Source organism: Haemaphysalis longicornis, unplaced genomic scaffold (assembly GCF_048455015.1).
Source record: "Haemaphysalis longicornis isolate Haplotype H1 unplaced genomic scaffold, Haemaphysalis longicornis Haplotype H1 scaffold_7, whole genome shotgun sequence".
NCBI classification, from domain to species: Eukaryota; Metazoa; Arthropoda; class Arachnida; order Ixodida; family Ixodidae; genus Haemaphysalis; species Haemaphysalis longicornis.
This window is the reverse complement of record NW_027526422.1, coordinates 122,551,530-122,571,758: the sequence shown is the minus strand read 5'-3', so window position 1 is coordinate 122,571,758 and position 20,229 is coordinate 122,551,530. Positions and strand designations below refer to the sequence as shown.

The following is a 20,229-nucleotide window of genomic DNA, read 5'->3' as shown; positions in this document are numbered from 1 at the left end:
ACTACGATATCTCAATGATATCGTTGAAGCCTATGATATCATTCACCTTACGATCCCATAATCTCGTATACGAGTTATCGTTCATATATCGTTTGATTTTTTTCAGTAGGGTACAAATGAAACACCCATGAAAAGAATATTACTTAATTTCGGGAATGGAAAAAAGATGGAAACATACTTATGATTGTGTAAAAAAACAGAATAAAACAACAGACGGAACACCAATCAAAAGGGGATGAGACGACAGTAAGGCAAGGTGAACAAAACTTTTTACGATCAGCAAGGTTGGATTGGGCACTGCAGCAGTTCCAGCGGGTGGAAACAGAAGGGTTAAAAACAAAGGAAAAAAACGGTAGGAAACAATAGACCGACAGCTCGAATACGAATATGAAAAGAATTAAAAATAGTAAAGAAGTGCTAACGAGTAGTATATGCGCAAAACAATTTTGCGCTCATTCCACTGGCAGTTTGTGGGGCTGCGTGATTTAGGATGATCCTAAAAACATCCGAAATGTCGCACTACTGTTACTACTAAGTTAAGGGCTTCTGTTTGGCGTTTTTGCGTTTATGTGAACACTTTGATTGTGCAGAGAACCCGAAAAGCCGATTAAAGTTACTTACGTCCCCGCCTTTGTAAACTTTGAAATATACAATGTCGCGTTGTCTTGACTATTTCAACGTTTGATACATTGCAAACATCATACAAGCTTGCAACTATACTGCAGAAAAACCACACAGTATTTGCGTGTAATACGACTTAGGTCAAGCGTTTCTCCACGTGCCCGCCAATATATTTTTCTGAGTATAACGCACGTGGGTCAAAAAATAAATCAAAATTGGACATGTAGAATCTCCGCTCCCCGCGAATGATTTGATGTTCCCAATGGGTAGGTGTGCGCTATATCAACCTACAAGAATCTAACCTTGGTGCTGCAAATCTTTTGTTGGAGAGCGAGGATATCGATGAGGGAGCAACAACTTATTTTACTGCTAAGTCGTCTGCCTAGAAAGGAAAGCGTATTTGATGAGCATTTTTTATGTAGCAAGTGGCTTCGTGAAAAAAAAAAACAGTACGAGGTATAGACTGCGTGAGCACGGTATCGGGCACTTTGCTTCCTTGGATGTTTTCATCCCTCTATTTGCTACACGACGAAGTATTTGCTGGCGGTGCAATTTACTTTTTAATATTTATCGACTGATAAGCAATTACTGGCTGAGCAGAACAAGTTTCGTGTTCCTGCGTTGTTGTTGGCATATGATGCTCTGCTCTCAGCGGCGCGTTGAGAACACTGTTTCCAAGTTCAGTGAATGTGCCAGGCCATAGCTGTCCGGGCGGTGTATTTTTAAAGAGCCAGCCTATGAAATTCTGCTGGCATTTAAGTAAGCGTTTCACAGCATGTAAAATCATCGAATTATGGACCATACCTTTCACTCTATTCGCTCTTTTTTTCTGTAGACATATCCATAGCTCGCGACAAATTCAACAAGACAAGAAAACACTCAGAACTCTCTAAGGAATGACACAACTCTGGATTCCGCCAATGTAAAAAAAATCGGTGAACCCAACATTTCGGTCTGAGTTTTCCAGGGAGAGTTGTCTCTGTGTTCTATTGCCGCATTTCGTGGAGGTGACAACTGGCCTCGATATTCTCCCGAAGCAAAAGTTTCAGTTCATTGCACCTAACCCTCACGCTGCCTGTGAGAGCATTAATGCACACACAGGGGTGAAGGCATGCTACGCGAGATAATGTAATTCAGTGGTTTGCGGAAGAATCAATAAATCAATCAATATTCATGCAGCAGTGAATAATACCATCACTAAAATTAATCAATAAAATGTTAGTAATAGTGAATAAATTATTCTAACAATGACTTCAGCACTTGATAGGTTCTCAATATCCAATAAGTGTGCGGGTGTTTCAAACTGCTCGTGTTTGAGCGCCAGCAGCGGTGCTGAGATTGTGAGAGACAGGTGCGGTTGCCTTCCTCTCCAATATGCACCACTGACAGACTACTTTGTGATACTTTTTTCAGCAACCGTTGACCGACGAGGGTATAACATACTGAATAAATTTGAGGCGCTAAACAACGGGGACCAGAAGAAACACGTAGACACAGACAAGGCGCCACTTCCAACTAAACTTTAATCGTGAAAAACCCTGGATTAAATACACTGTTTTGACGTCATGCAAAAACGTCACACCAACAACTTGTGCCAACCTACACGTGTCCATCTAAAAACTGGAGTTCTTTGAATGATAATGTAACCGATTGTGTACTGATGCACTTATCTTCCGCCTTGTGAATGAAGTACGCCTCCACAATTTCTCTTTCCTGCCTATCTCTTTGGAAGTGGCGCCTTGTCTGTGTCTACGTGTTTCTTCTGGTCCCCGTTGTTTAGCGCCTCAAATTTATTCAGTATGTTCAACCAACTAGCCCTGATCAAGCTTTTGTTACTGTATAACATACGTAAACCGAGAATCTGGGACTAAAAGTGCGCGTCTGTATAGGTACGTTGCGGCCCGGGTAGAAAACCGAAATACTAGTGTTGAGAGATGTGAACCAAACGTCGTGGTGAACCGTTTATTGAAGGGCAACAGCACAACCAATCTTGGTGGGAGGCCAGCCAAAGAGGAAACGAAGCACGCACACACCCGTGGGCGAGATAATGATGGTGGACGATGCGTGAATGAAGACGAAGTAGGTAATGACAGTGTTCCTGGTTGGCGCAGGTTATGGTGAGGTTAACCAGTTCAGGAAATGATATCCTGAAATATTGAAAAACGGTGCTCACGGTACACCAATTCAGTTGTCCCTTCGACAGAGAGAGAAGGAGAGATATAATTAATAAGAGATTAAAAAAGAGGTAACACGATCATAAAGGCACTAACAAAAGTTATCACTCCAACCCGCTTGAGCTCATACGGCTCCTACAAACCCCAAGACAGAAGGCGTTAATCCTCGAAGTAGCAGCTGATCCCTGATCTCGGCAAAATCTCTTAAGAACGGAGCGGGTTTTGCAAGTGTAGTGTGGTGCGGTCGGCGAAATGTCTTCTGGGAGGCTACTCAGAATCAGCATGACGACAAATTTGTGGTTCGGTAGAGTTAATAAGAGCTACTTCACTTCATTGCTAGAGTAATTAAGAGGAGTGCGTAAAAGTGTCGGTACCAAGGACACGGAGGTGACACCCCGGCAGTCTGGATATTTTCTTGCACATTTAATCGGCCGTCGATCGTCGTAATCTATATTGTTGCGTGATCCTCCTACATGAACTGGATGAAAGCGGCCTGTTGCGCTCACTTCCGAGTGCCTGACAGCATAACTATCGGGCCAGGGGGCAGGCGGTTTTTTTTTCGCAAACGTTCCTGGGTGGGAGATCCCATATAAAAACCCAACCCTCTCACACCGACTGCAGGAACCACACAACGAGTCTACGAGGACGTTGTGAATCAGGAACTTCAGAACTGGAATTAGATGGAATGTGGGAAGGGTCCTTCGCTGGAAGCATTCGGATTTCGACGTCTAACAACTTCTAGAAAGCAGGACTTCGCAGCAGTCAGCGGTGGTTTGAAATTCCTTAAAGTCATGCCCAACAAGCATTCGTTTAGCGAGCGTTACCACTTCGCTTTGCAGTTTGAACTCCCGATTCCGCATAGAGCTTTTTCGCCAATACGACACGCTAAGCTTCCGTAAGTCCCAAGGGCTCCAGTGCGTTCCCGAAGAATGTCCTACGATATAATATCGCTGGGACTGGAGGAGGGCGGGGGGCGCACAACGGACCCGCCCTTGAGCGTGGAAAATAGCTGGCGTGATTTTCAGGGACAGTCACGGAGGGGGAATTCATACGTGGGCGGTGTGAAGTTCGGAACCTTCCCTTGCGCCAAGATGTGAGTACCGGACGGGGTTGTCACGCGGATTGATCGTTCCCATTTACTTTTAGAACAAAGAGTATGGCACAGCCAGCTTGGTGCCTTCGTTCAAATAATTGGACACATTAGTCGGACTGCTATATTTCAAGTAATTCAAAAGGTACTCAAATAACGTACTAAAGAGCTAAATAGATGTACACGTCTAATTGGTCTTCATTTTCCTACCTTAGGACGAGACCATTAGCACTGAACTGCGCGAGATTGAGTTATATTTGCCAAACTCAAACCATCGGCATTTTTCAAGTGAACTCGCGTCGAAGAATAACTAAACTCGGCTAATCGAACTCGATGCTCTATGGTAACCAGCGGAAGCTTTGTACTCAGTGCACCGTCACCATTGCCAAAAACTAATCAAGTCAATTTAATGTAACCTTAGAGCCCCACCGTGCCGATTTGTAAATTATAAATAATAAAAACCCTTAGCACCTCATTTTTCCTTTCATATGTAATTAATCTCAAACGCGCATTAATAAGAAGCTATACGTCTCTCAAAGCACTTCACCGCCCCGGTAAAAAGGAGCTTAAAAACGTGTCGTACGCACCGCCAAAAACATAAGAATGGACAACGCAAAAAAAATGCGCTCGTTTTATTTGCCCCCGGCCAAATGACTTTTTAATGCAGCTACAATGTAGTCATACCTTTGCCAGCAAGGAATCTTGCCAGCAACCGGTTTTATTTTATTACGTGATCAAATCAGTAAATAAGCCTTCCAGGTCACTATGCTGCTTACAAATAGTGTTCCCCTGAGCGACCACACTTCTTTAGGTGCAGACAAACACTGGTTCTCAATAAATACTCCAAACTGGATAAAAGTATCCAATTATTGTTCACCTAAATATACGAATGATTTGTACAAGCAAATATATCGGCACTGTCGCCGTCGGGGTTGCCGAAGGGGCTCAAAATTTTTGTACACCAGCGATAAAACAATGAATAAAACTGCTGGATGTGGTGCCATAGAAAACGTCTCAGCACGGCAGTAAAGAAACGTTACCCGAAAGCGCGATAGCTACCTATATAAGTGTTTTCCGCACTGCGTCCAGTCTACCATACGCACTTAAACGTACTTATACCCAGCACGGCCAGATATTCGTTACAACTTCAGTATTATGACTACAATTCTGAAAGGAATTAAGGAAAATAAAGGCACAAAGCAACACCAAGTAAACTACGTATAAAAGCATAAACATACATATATTGCACGAAACGGCTTAAAACATTGTTTCATTCGCAAACTTGCGTGTGGCTTCAAGCTTCATGCAAAATTATGTTAAATTGGTAGGGCTAATTTGCCCCTTAGGCTTCCGTGTTTTACAAGCCTTCCGCCTTTATCAGTCCGACACCGAAGGAGACTTAATTGTGCAATCAAAGGCTTGTATTGTATTGCATACCAGGGTAGAAAAATCTTTGGTATAACTATAGCGATCATGTTTATTATTCTTGCTTCAGTATGGGCGTAATAAGAAGAGCACGGAGGGGTTTAAGCAGGGCAACGAAAAAATAGTAAGACGAGAACGAATTATTGTCAATGGGGTCATCTCTACGATTTCATAAAGGCGGACTGACTGTTGGTTTATTTCTTCCAGTGGTTCGAATCAATACCCAAACACACAATATCGTCCAATGGGACATATTGGAGCTGAAGAAAGTGGCGCCTAAACAATTGGACAGCCCTCAATAGTGCAAAGCAATCAACAGCAACCTTCTTTGAAAACACTCTAGGACGGCACTTTGCGTCTCGCACGGGACGCCAAAGCTATCCTCTAAATGTTTTCTACATCAGTAACCGTAATTACGCTGTTATTTAACAAACTCTAACCACATAAAGAGGAATTTTATTTGGTCTGACCGACAATACAACACAAAGCACTATACACCAGCTAAAACGCCGTGCATCGTTCAGGTACAACGAGCGAGTCACTCTTGAAACACAAGGACGCTCGGCCTGCAATTATTACCGACGCCTTACGGATTGAGATCAAGGGGAGTGTAAAATCCTCACCGCCATCCGTGGACTACAGGAACCGACAAAAAAAAGATTAGAAACGGAAATTAAAAGGGTCAGCAAACCCCCTTAGGACCATCACCACTTTCAAAGTTAAAATTGTTAGTTGGAAAGGGGGACAAGAATGTCAAAAATGAACAGCCAGTGCCCGGTTTTAACCCCCAATGGGGAGGTAATGCCATCGGACATGCACCGACAGTTGCAAAACGAAAAGAAATTTTAAAGGAGAGCCGCAATGTAGGAATGGTGCTGGGGCAAGCATTCATGTGCGCTTTTCGAAATGGAATGCGTCGGGTGGTTGCGCCGACGTGGTAGATAAAGGCAGCTACAGAAAAACGATGTCACGCGGAGGAGGACGAGAAGACGCTTGCTTCGTGTTCCATTGCGACGCCCTGTGTTTACAAAGCCGAAAATTTTAGGTCACCAGGTCTAATGCTCATAATAATCACTATCCTATTCCCCAAGCATTTTTTCTTCAAAGAACAGTGGAACAATAACGGAAACATTTACATGAAGTCCCAATTAAAAGCCTAAAAACATCCAACCAATTAGATTTTTAAATTGCTGCTTCTTACCAGTTAATAACTAAACCACACCAATAATCTTGTAGCTTTCAGAGATGATTACGGACATTTTTTCAATTAGTCAAAAATGTGACTACCGGTGTTCGCGTATTGAAGTAAAACTTTTTAGGCAGCGCTCAGCTTCCACGAAAACAAGCGGTTGCCCAAGCTGGTTTTTCTTTTGTCGTTAGGCCTGAGTTAGATTCTTGGACTAGTCATGCCTACCTCCACGCCCATTGTTCTCAAGTTGTCAAAAAGGATCCCTTGACATCCCAAAGACGCAGCGCTTCCAATAGTCTCGTCCTCACGCTACAGAAGAAAAAGGGATCCGAACCCACTCTTTGGACAAGAGACAAGAGGAAGGTCGCATCAACCAAGAAATACTCAAGATAAAGTATCCGCCTGGGAAACTTGAAAAAAATAGCCACTTCTCTCATAATTTCTGCATTTATCCTTCGATGTTTATTTTTGTAGGCTGTCCATCGAAGTAGACTAAAAAACAATGCGAGAAAGCCCAAACAATAGATTAGCAGAGGGCTTCTCCGTAACGTTGGATCAAAATAAGCGGACAAGGTCAGCAGATGCGCTGGTATAAAATATGCGTGAGCTGATGCGGTAGGCAGACCACGTCGGGCAGTGAAACAGCCCCACCATGAAGTCTTTGAGCGCAACGGCGCTGCTTTTCGGCCTCCTCGGTGAGTTTTGGAAATGTAAACTTGGCGAAAATATCTACCCAACTCTAGCTTAGTCGGAACCAGATTCCACATAACTGGTTACGACGGAAGGTCTATGCCTTCACTACTTCTACCATTTAGAATATAGAGGTCTTAGGGATACTTAACAGTGTGCTGCATGTTGTAGTACTGTTTCATTTTTCATTGAGAACGCTTAAAATTTGGGGAATGAATAGCGGACGCTTCCTCCATAAGGATCTTGAATCGTTGCAACAAGCTATCTCCTGAAATGCCGCTTTTTCACGTATTAGCAGCACTGAAATCGCATTTTGAGGCTTTTATAGCTAATATATTCGCGTGGTAAACAATGATAAAGTTATACAACGTACATATGCGTATCAGAAACATTTCTGCTGTTTACTGAATTTGTTGCGAATAGAGCCTCAGCATTTGTGGCTTACAGAATTGCTGAAAAAACACTGTACCACTTTTTTACAGTATCCTATGGATTTGAGGCTACCCATGCCTACAGTGAGTACTCGGACTCTTTTATTTTGTAAAAAGCTAACTACAAGCTTTACTAGTGTCACATTTAATGTTGTGAAGGGTCAGCATGAACGGACTAAAAATTGGCTGTCTACAGGGCTGTCCAACAAAATTATAATAACTCCCGTCAAGCGACATCCACCGGCGTTTCTTTAAAACATGCCATGATTCGCACTACTTCGCTCTCACCAACTGTAAGTAAGGTAACCTAACAGAGCTAACAATAGAAATCAATCATATAAAAGACCAAAAAATTAAGCCACGAAAATTTTAATGCAAACCGAGAAGGAAAAAGGGAGACAAGAGCCAAAGACCATAAACAGCCTTTATTCTCAGGAATTATGGGGGAACTTGTAAACCACGGGGGCAGATACTCGGTCACATTGCCACAATAGTTCTGAATATTCCAATCTTGTTGGTGGGCACTCGAGGCAAGGCAGCAGCGTTGAGCGGGAGTGCCGTCGGACGACACTTTAGACACTGCGCAAAATATTTCCATAAAGTCTTACTTTCCCACATTCTTATCGGAAGCAGGGAGAACGTTTGAGGTAAACTTTCTGTTCTTCTCGACACTGTATACTAACATAATATATGCTAGAATCAATCCAAGACCGTTGGAACGAACATATAAAAATGCTCAAGCAGTAAACCTCTCTGTAATATTTACGCCGTGAATAAATTCGTGAATCAGATATGGATTAGTAGCGAATAACTGCAGTGATTGCTATAATGAAGTAAACCTGTGAACTCAGAAAGCATATGCAGTTTAGAGAGATATAACATTTCATAGTGGCCACATAAACACGTACCCTGATCAGCTCGTTCTAAGAGACATTTTCTGATCTAGAAGGCAAAATAAAATGCAGTGTGCTCCGTGTGCCCTACACTACCCGAATAATAATAAGGTAGCTTCAGACTCCTCCAATGGCACCGGTGTGCATTTGAGTACTATTGGACAACTGATATTTCCTCCTACCGTCGCCTACCGGCCTCAAGCTGTTCCCATAATTCGGCGTACGCTATCACGACTACCCAGTGGCTGTGTTTGTATTAACAGATATATTAAATACTGTTATTTTATATGAAAACCGCCATCCGAGTTCCAGCAGAAAAATGAAACCTTTTCCTCACAACAAGCTCAGGGTACCTGCGAGTGCTCTCGATGCGGAACATTTTAAACTGTCGTCAGCCGTCTCAGGCGTATGAAGAAAAATAACGGCGTCGTCAAAGTTTTCCGATGCGTCGTAACTCCTACCATGCGCTCTCGTTGGCAAAGTGGCCCGAAAATTTCCGCCTTATTTTATGCCGACATGCTTTTTTACAGACCTTACATCTGAAACCGGTTCAATACAACGCCGCCAATGTTGATGACGCCTTTTTGTGCTGCTTTCTGGGACACAAAAAATAAAACGAGACTGAATATACTTCGCAAAAAAAAAAAACTTGACGTGGAAAACTGCGCGGAGCACACAAAGACCGGCCCTGTTTTTTTTTGTTGACGCGCATTCGAGTAAATAGGAGGTTTATTCGTTAACACAGTCTCAAGTAAACCTCTTTGTAAGGCAGAAATTTTATAGCTGTGTTGATTCCTCAACTTTATTGGGAGAGCGTATAAAAGTGTCAATATATAAACGTAAACTTGTATTGCATGGCAATGAATTCACACGATTAAGGTACCATGTGTTCGATTTAGCCCCCACCAGACATTTTTTTTCTTTCTTCGTCAGCTTATGAGGGTTTATACTAGATTTGTTATTGACATGCTACAAATTATTTTGCAAAATCTAGCAGGTCATGGCAGTTATCAATATTGCGAATTGCAAGAACTTTTCGGCTGCCAAGGTAAACGCCATACTTTATTCAACTGATTAATCATTTTGCTCTTGTTTTACAGTCAAAGGAGGCAGCTGGGGTAGCAGTGGAGGATCGAGCGGATCCGGTAGCGGAAGTGGATTCGGCGGAGGAAGCAGTCTTGGCCAAGGATCTGGCGGTCCCGGATCTTCTGGATTTGGAAGCTCAAGTGGATATGGAGGCTCGAGCGGTCTCGGTGGCGGATGGGGCAGCAGTGGTTCCTTCGGAAGCAGCGGTAGTCCCTTCACTTGGGGTCAAGGAAGCTACGGCTCTTCTCCTAGTTATTACTATTGGACGTTCTCGCCCTCTGGAAGCAGACTTGGTAGCAGTAGCTCGTACGGTTCACTAGGTGGATATGGTAGCTCTAGCGGACTAGGTGGCCTCGGCAGTTCGTCTGGGTTGGGTTCCCTAGGTGGATATGGTAGCTCTAGCGGACTAGGTGGCCTCGGTGGTTCTTCTGGGTGGAATTCTCTAGGCGGATATGGTAGCTCTAGCGGACTAGGTGGCCTCGGTGGTTCTTCTGGATGGAATTCTCTAGGCGGATATGGTAGCTCTAGCGGACTAGGTGGCCTCGGTGGTTCTTCCGGGTGGAATTCTCTAGGCGGATATGGTGGAGGAAGTGACCTAGGAAGCTCTTTTGGAAGCCTTGGTGGCAGCAGTGGTGGCTATGGCAGCTTTGGAAGTGGCAGCTTGGGCAGTGGCAGCTCTGGATATGGCAGCGGTAGCTTCGGCGGACTGAGTGGCTTAGGCAGCTACGGAAGTGGCATTTCAGGATTCGGCAGTGGTAGCCTTGGTGGATATGGTAGCGGAGGCCTCAGCGGACTTGGCGGCCAGAGCAACTACGGAAGTTCAGGATTTGGCAGAGGAGGTCAGAGCGGTTTGGGCGGCCTGGGAAGCAGCTCAGGATTTGGCAGTGGAGGGTTTGGCGGATACGGCAGCCTAGGCAGCTACGGAAGCAGCAGTTCAGGATATGGCAGTAGCGGCCTCAGTGGATTCGGTAGTGGTAGCGGATTCGGTGGGGACGGCGGCTACGGAAGCGGCAGCTACGGAAGTGGTGGCTATGGAAGCAGCGGCTTTGGAAGTGGGCTCGGAGGCAGCCTAGGTGGTTCCAGCGGGTTTGGTGGACCAAGTGGAAGTGTTTACCAAGGAGGGATGAGCAGTGGTCCTTCATCTGGTGGCCTGCTTAGCAGTGGAGGTTACGGAGGTCTCTCTGGCCTTTCTGGAGGCGGTCTGTTCGGTAGCAGTGGCCTATCTGGGCTTGGAGGCTATGGTGGACAAGGATATGGCAGCTACGGTGGTGCTAGCGGAATCAGTCGCCGTTTACGTCACTTGTTGCGCCGTCTCAGCTCAAGAAGCCTCCTGCTACGTTACTTGAGGTACCGTAGGCAGGGAGGGCGAGGTGGTATCCTCAACTTCCTCAGGCGAAACGGATTTGGGATGTTGGGCGGCTACGGCGGCTCCTTCGGAAGTGGACTCGGAGGCCTGGGAGGTTCCGGAGGATGGGGAAGCGGCTCAAGTTTTGGCAGCGGATTCGGAAGCTCAGGTAGCGGATTCGGAGGAATGGGTGGTGGACTCAGCGGTGGATTCGGCAGCGGCTTTGGCAGCGGATTCGGCAGTGGATTTGGCAGCGGATATGGTAGTGGGTTCGGCAGCGGTGGTCAATACCAACAGTTGGCCTACTAAATCAATGTTGCCTCCGTCATCCTGAACGTGAAGCAATGAAGGCAAGCGGCGCCTGAAGTGTCACGTTTCCCTCCATTTTTATTACGAATAAAAATTTGCAACCTCTTTTATACTGGTATTCTAATTTGCGCAGTTTTCAGTGACTCAAGACAGCTGCTAAAATTTCCTCTCCACATCAACAGTTTACTTTATTTACCGAAAGATAAGCGCATTGGAATATTTCTTTTTCGTGGGCCATAAGCGGTTTCCCAGTAAAATAAACAAAAAATGTAGCACTAATTACACTGAACGTGGTCGGAGTATTCAATTGTAAAAGGCCTTATAACATGCGTTGTTCAAAGTAGGCTTGCAACAAACAGGGATTGAATGCTTGGCTACCAGCACCCTGGAAAGAAACATTTCTCACAAATATAAAAAGCGGGAGTTGAAACAGAAGGTTCGTGTTACATGCCAAAACTACCCGTTACTCTGATCATTCAACGCTTCGAAGATTTTTTATCTCTAAGTGGGCCAAAGGGGGTTTATAAAAAGCCAGCTTTTTATCTGTAGTCTCCAATAGATGGAGAGCCTATGCCGTGCCGTGCGCAGGGTATAAGACAGTGCTGCTTAGGGGTTTTAGGTGACATTGGGATATTAAGTAGTTTGGGCACAGACAAACACGAAGCAAGGGGCCACACACGGACCCGTCACGTCGTCCTTCTCTTTGCCAGCACTACTACAATATGTCGGAATATAAATACAAAACCTGTCGGCAGAAGTCGCCGTCTTAGTAGAGACAGTGATGCCAAAGGTAGGTAATGTGATATGCGCGACACCAGTAAATAGGGGGTTCCAAACAGTCCGGAGAAGTTCCTAGACAGCTTCAAGTCATTAAAATAAAAATTTATTCCGCAACGAGAATATAGTTATTAGAACAATAAGTGAAGCTGTGAAGGGAGTTTTAGACCAACTGACTCATGCAAAATAATTTGGTGCTAAAAGTTAAAGCGATCTGCCAGATCAGGTTCCCCCCTGGACAAAAATCGTGGGTAATGGTAACTTCACCTTGCCAAGCCTGAGATCGTCAGCGCTCACGGATTGAAACGCGACACTGCGAGCGCGTCGCCGCCGGTACATGCAGCGCCGCCCGTGGACGCCCGTGGTAGCTAGGTGGTGCATTGCGGTATACCGCGAGGGTGCGTGCGTGTTGAGCGTAGGCTTACTGCTTCCGGCTGCCAATGAGCGGGACTGTGGTTCCCCGCAGCGACAGCGGGGCGCTGGGAGCCTCGAGTGCGGAAACGCGTTTGTGCGCCGACGTTACCCGGCTGTGCGCGCAGCCGATTTCGCGACATCGTGTGCGCGCGCTCTTGTTACGCGTGCCCTTCCGATGAGACACAGTAATGTTCATGTAATGCACGGTGAGTCTTATCTGAATAAAACGAGCGTCTGCAGGAAGGAGCAGCAAACTTTATTCCAGAATGTAAACTAAAAAAGGAAAGACGCCTTTGCAAGCACGTTCGCGTGTGGTGCGGTGCATTAGTACTTCGTCGGCTCTCCTCTTTTTTTAGCTTATATCATGGAATTAAGTTTGCTGTTCCTTCGTGCAGACGCTCGTTTTATTCAGGTAAGCGTGACCGTGGCTTGTAGGCACATTATCTGTGTCGCATCGGAAGGGCATTTGTAACAAGACCGCGCGAGCAGACGATGTCGCGAAATTGGCTGCGCGAACCGCCAGGCGGCTACCATCGGCGCACAAACGCGCTCCTGCGCTCCACGCTGGCAGCGAACCGCTGTCGCTGCGGGGAACCACAGCCCCGCTTATTGTCAACAGGAAGCAGCAAGCCTACGGTCAAAACGCTCTCACCCTCGTAGTATCCCACAATGCAACACCTAGCTTCCACGGGCGTCCACGAGCGCCGCTGCATGTACCGCAGGCTACGTGCTCGCCGTGTCGCGTTTCAATCCGTGAGCACTATACCATGCCTGAAATTAAAATTTTATTTCTCCCAATATGCCTGACTGACACAGGCATTATTCGTAATTTAGAGGTTTCCGGGGAGAAATGCCTGCTTCAAGTTACTCAAGTAAACCTACGGGGTTTATTTTGACAAGGAGCCTGCGTTTTAATCTTTTATGTTTTATTCAACATGCCTTACAGGCCCATGGAAAGGCATAAAATAAGGGGAGGGCATATTATCAACAAAATTAACGCACAAATTAGAGACACCGGTAGGCAAAACTAACAGATAATGAGTCAACTGCATCAAAAACACGCACACACACACACACACACACACACACACACGCGCGCGCGCACGCACGCACACGCACACGCACGCACACGCACACGCACACGCACGCACGCACGCACACGCACGCACGCACGCACGCACACACACGCACACGCACACGCACGCACGCACGCACACACAAACACACACACACACAGAATAACTAATAACTAATAAAAAACTAAACAAATAACTAGTAAGGATATTAAGGATAGTAAGATTACCATTTTAATAATCAGACACAAGGCACCTAAAGGTTACATGGCATGACACATATGCGATATGTTCGGCCAGATAGCACTTGGGAGGGAAAATGAGTTAAAAGCATGTGTGCCACCGCAAGTGCGTAAAAAGCTGCAGGGGTTGAACAGTCGACGTGAGGATTAAACGATTGAAGATTAAACGGTGGCGTTGTCGAGGCGTAAATACACTTATGGAAAAGGCTGCAATACACTGCAATAGAGCGATGTGTGTGTTGAATGGCTGGAGACAGAATTGGCGTTTAATTTGTGTGAGGCTGCAATTCTGGTTAAAACTTCGAGTTTAGAAGCGAGCAGCGTCATTTTGGATGTACTCAATGATGTCAGTGAATGTTTTTGATATGGCCACCAAATGGACGAAGCAAATTCCAATTGTGGGCGAATGAAAGTTAGAAATGCTTGTTGGCGAACATTTGATGGGGCGTGCCGTAAATTGCGTAAAGTAGCCATGTTATCCAGATGGCGTTGCACAAATGGTAGAGATGTTGACAGACCAAGACCAATCGGCAGCTATAATGATACCTAGATATTCCTACGTCGACGTTCGCATTATTTAGTTACCTTTTAACCTGTAGGGGTAGTCTTAGTTATTACGTTTACGACTACACGCCATTACTTCATATTTGTTTTAGTTTAGTGTCATTAGTCATGTTTTACACCACCTGAACAGGAGCCTGATATAATTTTGGGGGGCAGGATAGTCATCAAGGGAAGGTATTTTGTTATAGATAATGCAGTCGTCACCAAACAGCCGCACACTAGATGTTAAAAAGGGATTGATGAATATTGAAAAAGTAAAGGGCCCAGGACACTGAATTCCGGCACACCAGAAGTCACGTCAGAAAAGGAAGAAAAAAGTTTTTTTTTATTAAATACCTGACGCTCCTTACGGCATTACAGAGGGGCTGGGTAGAGTGCATGAAAACAGGTAACAGTGTAGAAGTACAGGCAGTATGTAAACACAAGCATATTTCCGGAAACCAGGTTACTGCATTACATGTACAGAAAGTGCATTCGTGTGGTTGACAAGAATGCACGTTGTTGTGCAAGTACAAGTGCAAGTGCAAGTGTGTTGTACAAGTGCAATTTGTTGACAAATGTAAACTGGTGACGAAGCGTGAAGTTTCGAAGCCATGATAACGTTACCGAAGCCAGCCGTAGAGCTGTTAGCGTTAATATTAAACGTCAATGGGCTACCCGATCAAAAGCTATTGAGAAGCCAAAAACACGCGGTCAGTTTGTAAGCTATTGTTCTCGTTAGTATGCAGATCTGTGGTGAACTCGAACTGCGTGTCGCACGACAACCCTTTTCTGGAGCCATGTTGGTCAGTAAAGAAAAACATGTATCCCAGATGGCTGAACACGTGGGATGCAATGATATTTTCGAGCATTTTGCAACAAACACAAGTTAAAGGATTTGGGCGACAGTTGTTGGGGCAGTCCGTGTCGCCGGAATTGTGAAGGGGTACTATTTTACCTATTTTTCATACGATAATTGGAAGGGAAGAACTAACGCTTACGTCTGTTTGAGGGGGAAATGGCTCAATCGTAGAATATGGACAGGAAGAACATACACGGAGTCTGACAGCTCTGGTTGAATTGGAAACGAGTGAATGCACACTGAGAACTTTTCTTTTAGGAGAGTGCATCTTTTGTAATATATGAAGTTCTAATGTGGGTAGAAGCCCAGATAATTCTACAATGAAATCTTTATCGCACTCAAAACAAATGTGTTTATTCCTAGGCAAATATTGTTTAGGCAAACATACTCAAACATCTTTGGAATATAGTTTTAAAATACCAATTATAGCAGAAAAATGTGGAGACTGGCGAACAACCTTTTTTCGAATCTAAATTGTTTTGTCTCTTAGTATCTTTACCTCACCTCAACATAATTGCCCCTCAAAACGGAAAAAGTTACCGCCATTTTTGGCTCATCTGGATGCTTTTGTTCTTTGCAAAATTTCAGCCAAGGGCGGTAGCCTTGGAAGAGGATTTGGTGGAAGCAGTGGAAACGGAGACGGAAATGACCGACATTTCTCGTTTGAATTCGGAAGATCTAATGGATCTGGTGGTTCAAGTGGCTTCAATGGCCGAAGCGGAAGCGGGCTAGGTGGTGGATTAACTGGAAGCAGCGGAAGTGTGCACAGGGTAGTATTTACTGGGAGCCGCGGAAGCGGGTTTGTGAATAGATTACGTGACGGCAGCGGAAGTTGGCTCATCGGTGAATTCGGTGGTAGCAGCGGACCTGCAGGAATCAGTGGCTTCGGCGGCCGCAGCAGTGGAGGGCTCGTCGGAAGGTACTCAGGCCACTACCGGTTATATTTATATCACGGCACCCATACTCCTTGGGTGTACGGAGTTGAGGGAGGCATTCCTCGCATGGGCAGAATACTGGCTTTGCCAGGAGGTTTCGGGAGCCTGACGCAAAGTGAAGAACCAAGATTTGGCTCACGACTTGGTTATGGTACTGACCGGAGCCGAGGGGGATTCCTTAGAGGCCAGAGTAGTTGGCGTGGTAGCTACAGACGTGGAAGTAGCCGCTGGGGATCTTCTTTAGGAAGGCATGGTGTTCCTAATGGGGACCCTACTGGTGGTAGCAGCTCCAGCATAGGATTCGGTCGTATATTAGATGGTTCAAGTGTGTTCGGCGGACAAAGTGACGGACATCGTGGTGGTTTCCGGTCTAATGGACAAGTTGGAAGCCCGGATCCTAGCTCATCATTTGGCGGTCAGTCCGGTTTCTCCAGAGAAAGACAAAGTGGAGGTGCCCTATCGGGACTAGAAGCTACGAGTGACTCGTCAAGGCTTGGAAGCTTTCATAGCAATGCACACCTCGGGTCGCTAAGTTATCTTGGCAGCTATGGTCGACATACACTTAATTTGTTACGCCGTCTGCAATCAAGGCGTCTTAGGAGGCACTACAGGAGGTATCTTAGGCGTAGATCGCACGGTGGAATATTGCTTTTAATAATTAGAATAGTGTCCCGCCGGTCGGGGAGCTACCGGAACAACGTGAGAGAATTAGGCGGGCCCTATGGCAGTGACAGCTCGGGAAGAAGCAGCTACCTCTCTCCACGCTTCTATCTTTTTACGTGCGGACATAATAAGCTCGGAAAGTTCTCCACACCAAGGATTTGGTACTGGATTTAAAAATACAGGTGAACAATAAATGACACAATTGCTGCAGTAATTCGACGTTGCTTCAAGCTTCCACAGGAGGCAAGAATAAAAGCAAGATGGAAAATACGTTTGCCGCACGCAAAAAGCTGTGTTTCCCCGTCGTCGGTCTGTTTTCGGAAATAAATATTTTAGCATTACTCCCATTTGTATTTGTGTGTTTGATCAGCAGAAATAACATCAGAGCCACTGAGCCGAAGAATATGTTTATTTTTTGTCGCTCTGATTTTCTAATAGAGGAAAATATTGTTCCCATTTTTTTTGTGGAAGTGTGTTGGCATACAGTGAATACGTTTAGAGAAATGGAGTGGGGTTGAGGCAGGAGTTGTTTGAAAAAGTAGAGAATTTCGTGCTAAGTGCTTAAACATATAACATTACTGCCTTTGAATGCCCGAATGCACACGCAGGCACCTAGAGTCTTCTCATCGTGACTAGGGGCTGAGTATTACCAACGTCTCTCTTGTTACTTTTAAACATGCGATGGGTTTTTTTTCAAGACGAGTGAGATCTACCTAATGGCTAATGCGAATTTGAGAAATGAGCGGGACACCGGCAAATGCAACACCGTCAAAGCTATTATATGATATATTTTAAATGTCAGTTAGGGGAAGTGTGTGGCCATACGTAATCAAAAATTATGTTGTGAGATTAAGTAACATTGAAATGATAAGTTTTTATCTGGCTTATATTGAATTGAAGCACCATAGTCGATGCGACATTCATGTAAAAACTTTATTTAACTTGACTTTCAAGCATAGCGCGATTGATTTTTAATAAAAAAAGACACAAAATACATGCAACAGGGCTTCACGGACGGTATAACTATACATGGAGAGAGAGAGAAACAACTTTCGCTGAGCCCATTTCAGGCGACGCTCGCAGGCGTCAGACGGGGTGGAACCCTATTCATGAGTCCCATATGAGTCCAATAGCTCCTGGCCCCTGGACGGGAGCTCTTGCTGCGTCGACAGGTCGGGGCTGGACATCAAGTTCTCCCATCACTCGGGTAGGGGGAGAGAGGAGTGGGAGGGAAGGTAGGGGATTCTTGAGCTGAGTACACTCCGCCAGTATGTGCGGCAGGGTGCCTTCAGTCTTTTTGCAGAACGGGCAAATGGGGTCGTGTTCTGCCGGGAACATCTTGTGCAATAAAGCTCGGTGCGCCAGTGACCCCGCTTGTGCGCGGCGCACTATTGTTTGTTGCTTGCGGTCGAGTTGCTGGTGCGGCACGGGAAGCCTGCACCTGGCGCTCCTGTACAAGCCGGTAATCTCCCGGTAGCTCGTAACTGGGTGCGGTAGCTCCCACTCGTCCTCGGCCCGGTCGCTAGTTCGCGGGCCTAGTGGTCGGCGAGGGCCTTGCCTTCCACTGTCGAGTGTGCCGGAACCCACACGAGCTCTACGTCTCGTCCCGGTGGGCTGCGCTTTGCGAGAATTGCTAGGGCCGCGTGGGCGACGATCCCCTTGCGGTAGTCGCCGTAACCCGTCTTGGAATCTGTGGTGATCGTATGCACGTCTTCGTGCGTGAGGGCGAGAGCGATGGCCACTTCTTCTGCTTAGCTGGCGTCTGTCGTCCGTAGCGACGCGCTGTTCACCAACTTGTCGATGGTCGTGACGGTGGCCACTGCTTAGCTGCTGTGGTGGGGAAGTGAGCCGTCCACGTAGAGGACCCGGGGGTCTGCTTCCAGCTGTTGGGCGAGTGCCTGTGCCCGCACGGCACGCCTCTCGTCGTTCCTGCCTGCCTGCATATTGCGCGGCAGGGGCTTGGGCTTGAGCGCTTTCCTCCAAGGCGGAGGTAGGGGGTGCTTGGGTATCTGTGGTTCGATGGGCCAACCAATCTTCCGGAGGACTGCTCGGCCGTGCTCAGTCGCACTCTCTGGTTAGACCGATGAGCCTCTATGAGCTGTCTACCGTATTATGTACCCCCATGTCCAGCAGCTTCTGCGTAGACGATTACTGCGGCAGGCCCATAGCCGTCTTGGTGGCTTTCCTTACGATCGTGTCTAGCGTGTTCCTGTTCGCCTTCGTTAGCTGGAGATACGGGGCCGAGTAGGTGATGCGAGACACGAAGAACGCTCTGACCAGGCGGAAGGCGTCGTCTTCTTTAAGTCCTCTGTTCCGGTTCGCAACGCGTCGGATCATTCCGGTGACCTGTTCGGAGGCCATCTTGATCTTAGCAATGGCCGCTGCCGCCTTGCCGTCTCTTTGTAGCAAGAGACCCAGCTCATGCGCAGCTGCTGCGTGGGCTTGATGTCTCACCGTCGATGATAACGACTATAATCGGCTCGGCATTGTTCTTACGTCTTCTGGGCTGCACGATGAGGACCTCCGACTTCTGGGGTGCGCAGCACAACCCGCAGGTCTTGGCGTATTCGTGGACCGTCGTTGCCGCCCTCTGCAGCACCTCATCCGTCCAGGCTTCGAATCCCGCGCGATGTTTCAGTAGATTTGGCAGCGGGAGGAGGGCCAGGTTGAATAGCAGGGGCGACAAGACGGAACCCTGTGGGGTGCCGCAGTCTCCCAGTTCTATCGGGTCCGACTTCTCTCCTCCAATCTGTTTGATCGCCATGCGCTTCCTCAGGAAATCCGTAACGTAGCAGAACGTGCGTTGGCCACATTCCGTCTTCTTGAGCTTACCGAGAAGGCTCACGTGGGACACGTCAAATGCCCCCTTTAGGTCGAGGGCCAGCAGGTGAGTCCCCTTCGCACCATTAGCCAACCTTTTTGAATTCTTCCCTAGGATAGTTTTGTTGGGCACGCCTGATGCTACTCACGAAGTAAGCAAGCTCTTCACCGCTTTACCATGAATATCCGAAACTCTCAACACGAAGGCTGCTCTTATCTTCTTCACCTTAATGAAGTTGTTCGTACTGTCAAGGGGGAGGGGGTGTATTGGCCAGGGCTTGTAAGCGTCGGCTTTTTAGTTACGTACTGAAATGTAAAAATGGGAGCAAAAATTATATATAACCAGAGTTATTTCGTAGGGACTGGTGAGACAAAATAATATCATTGTTTCACATCTCTTAGTTTTATTTCGTTTCCTTCTTCTTCCCTTCACTTTGTCGTTGACACCTGGGGACACATCTTTTGCCGATCTCCTCGATTCCGTCTGAATTCACAATAATCCGGCTCCAAAAAGGAAAACAAAAACTTCCGGAAACACCCACGAAACAATCTGAACAGTCAAGCCAAACGCAAACTCCCAATGGGCAAATGGTTTTGGCTCATGTGGATCCGTGAAACTGCAGGGTGTGGCTCATTTTCCATGGAAA

At 46.4% G+C, this 20,229-nt stretch overlaps 2 protein-coding genes across 2 annotated transcripts; both read left to right on the top strand.

Moving 5' to 3' along the window:
• The first annotated feature begins 7,054 nt into the window (after window positions 1-7,054).
• LOC144146921 (uncharacterized) lies at window positions 7,055-11,363 on the top strand. Its single transcript, XM_077678885.1, has 3 exons — window positions 7,055-7,194; window positions 7,672-7,704; window positions 9,614-11,363. The coding sequence occupies exons 1-3, from the start codon at window positions 7,152-7,154 to the stop codon at window positions 11,251-11,253; spliced, it is 1,716 nt and encodes a 571-aa protein (XP_077535011.1). The 5' UTR covers window positions 7,055-7,151; the 3' UTR covers window positions 11,254-11,363.
• Window positions 11,364-15,646: 4,283 nt separating this feature from the next.
• On the top strand, window positions 15,647-17,107 carry LOC144146920 (uncharacterized; the record flags this gene model as incomplete). Its single annotated transcript, XM_077678884.1, has 1 exon — window positions 15,647-17,107. A coding segment is annotated over one exon (1,290 nt), but the record flags the coding sequence as incomplete, so codon positions are not given.
• Window positions 17,108-20,229: the final 3,122 nt, after the last annotated feature.

Excerpts from the sequence above, each read along its gene's own strand:
- LOC144146921 (XM_077678885.1), top strand. The coding sequence starts at position 7,152 with ATGAAGTCTTTGAGCGCAACGGCGCTGCTTTTCGGCCTCCTCG. Across the intron at positions 7,195-7,671 it reads GCTGCTTTTCGGCCTCCTCG|TATCCTATGGATTTGAGGCT; the intron begins GTGAGTTTTGGA and ends ACTTTTTTACAG. Across the intron at positions 7,705-9,613 it reads TGAGGCTACCCATGCCTACA|TCAAAGGAGGCAGCTGGGGT; the intron begins GTGAGTACTCGG and ends CTTGTTTTACAG.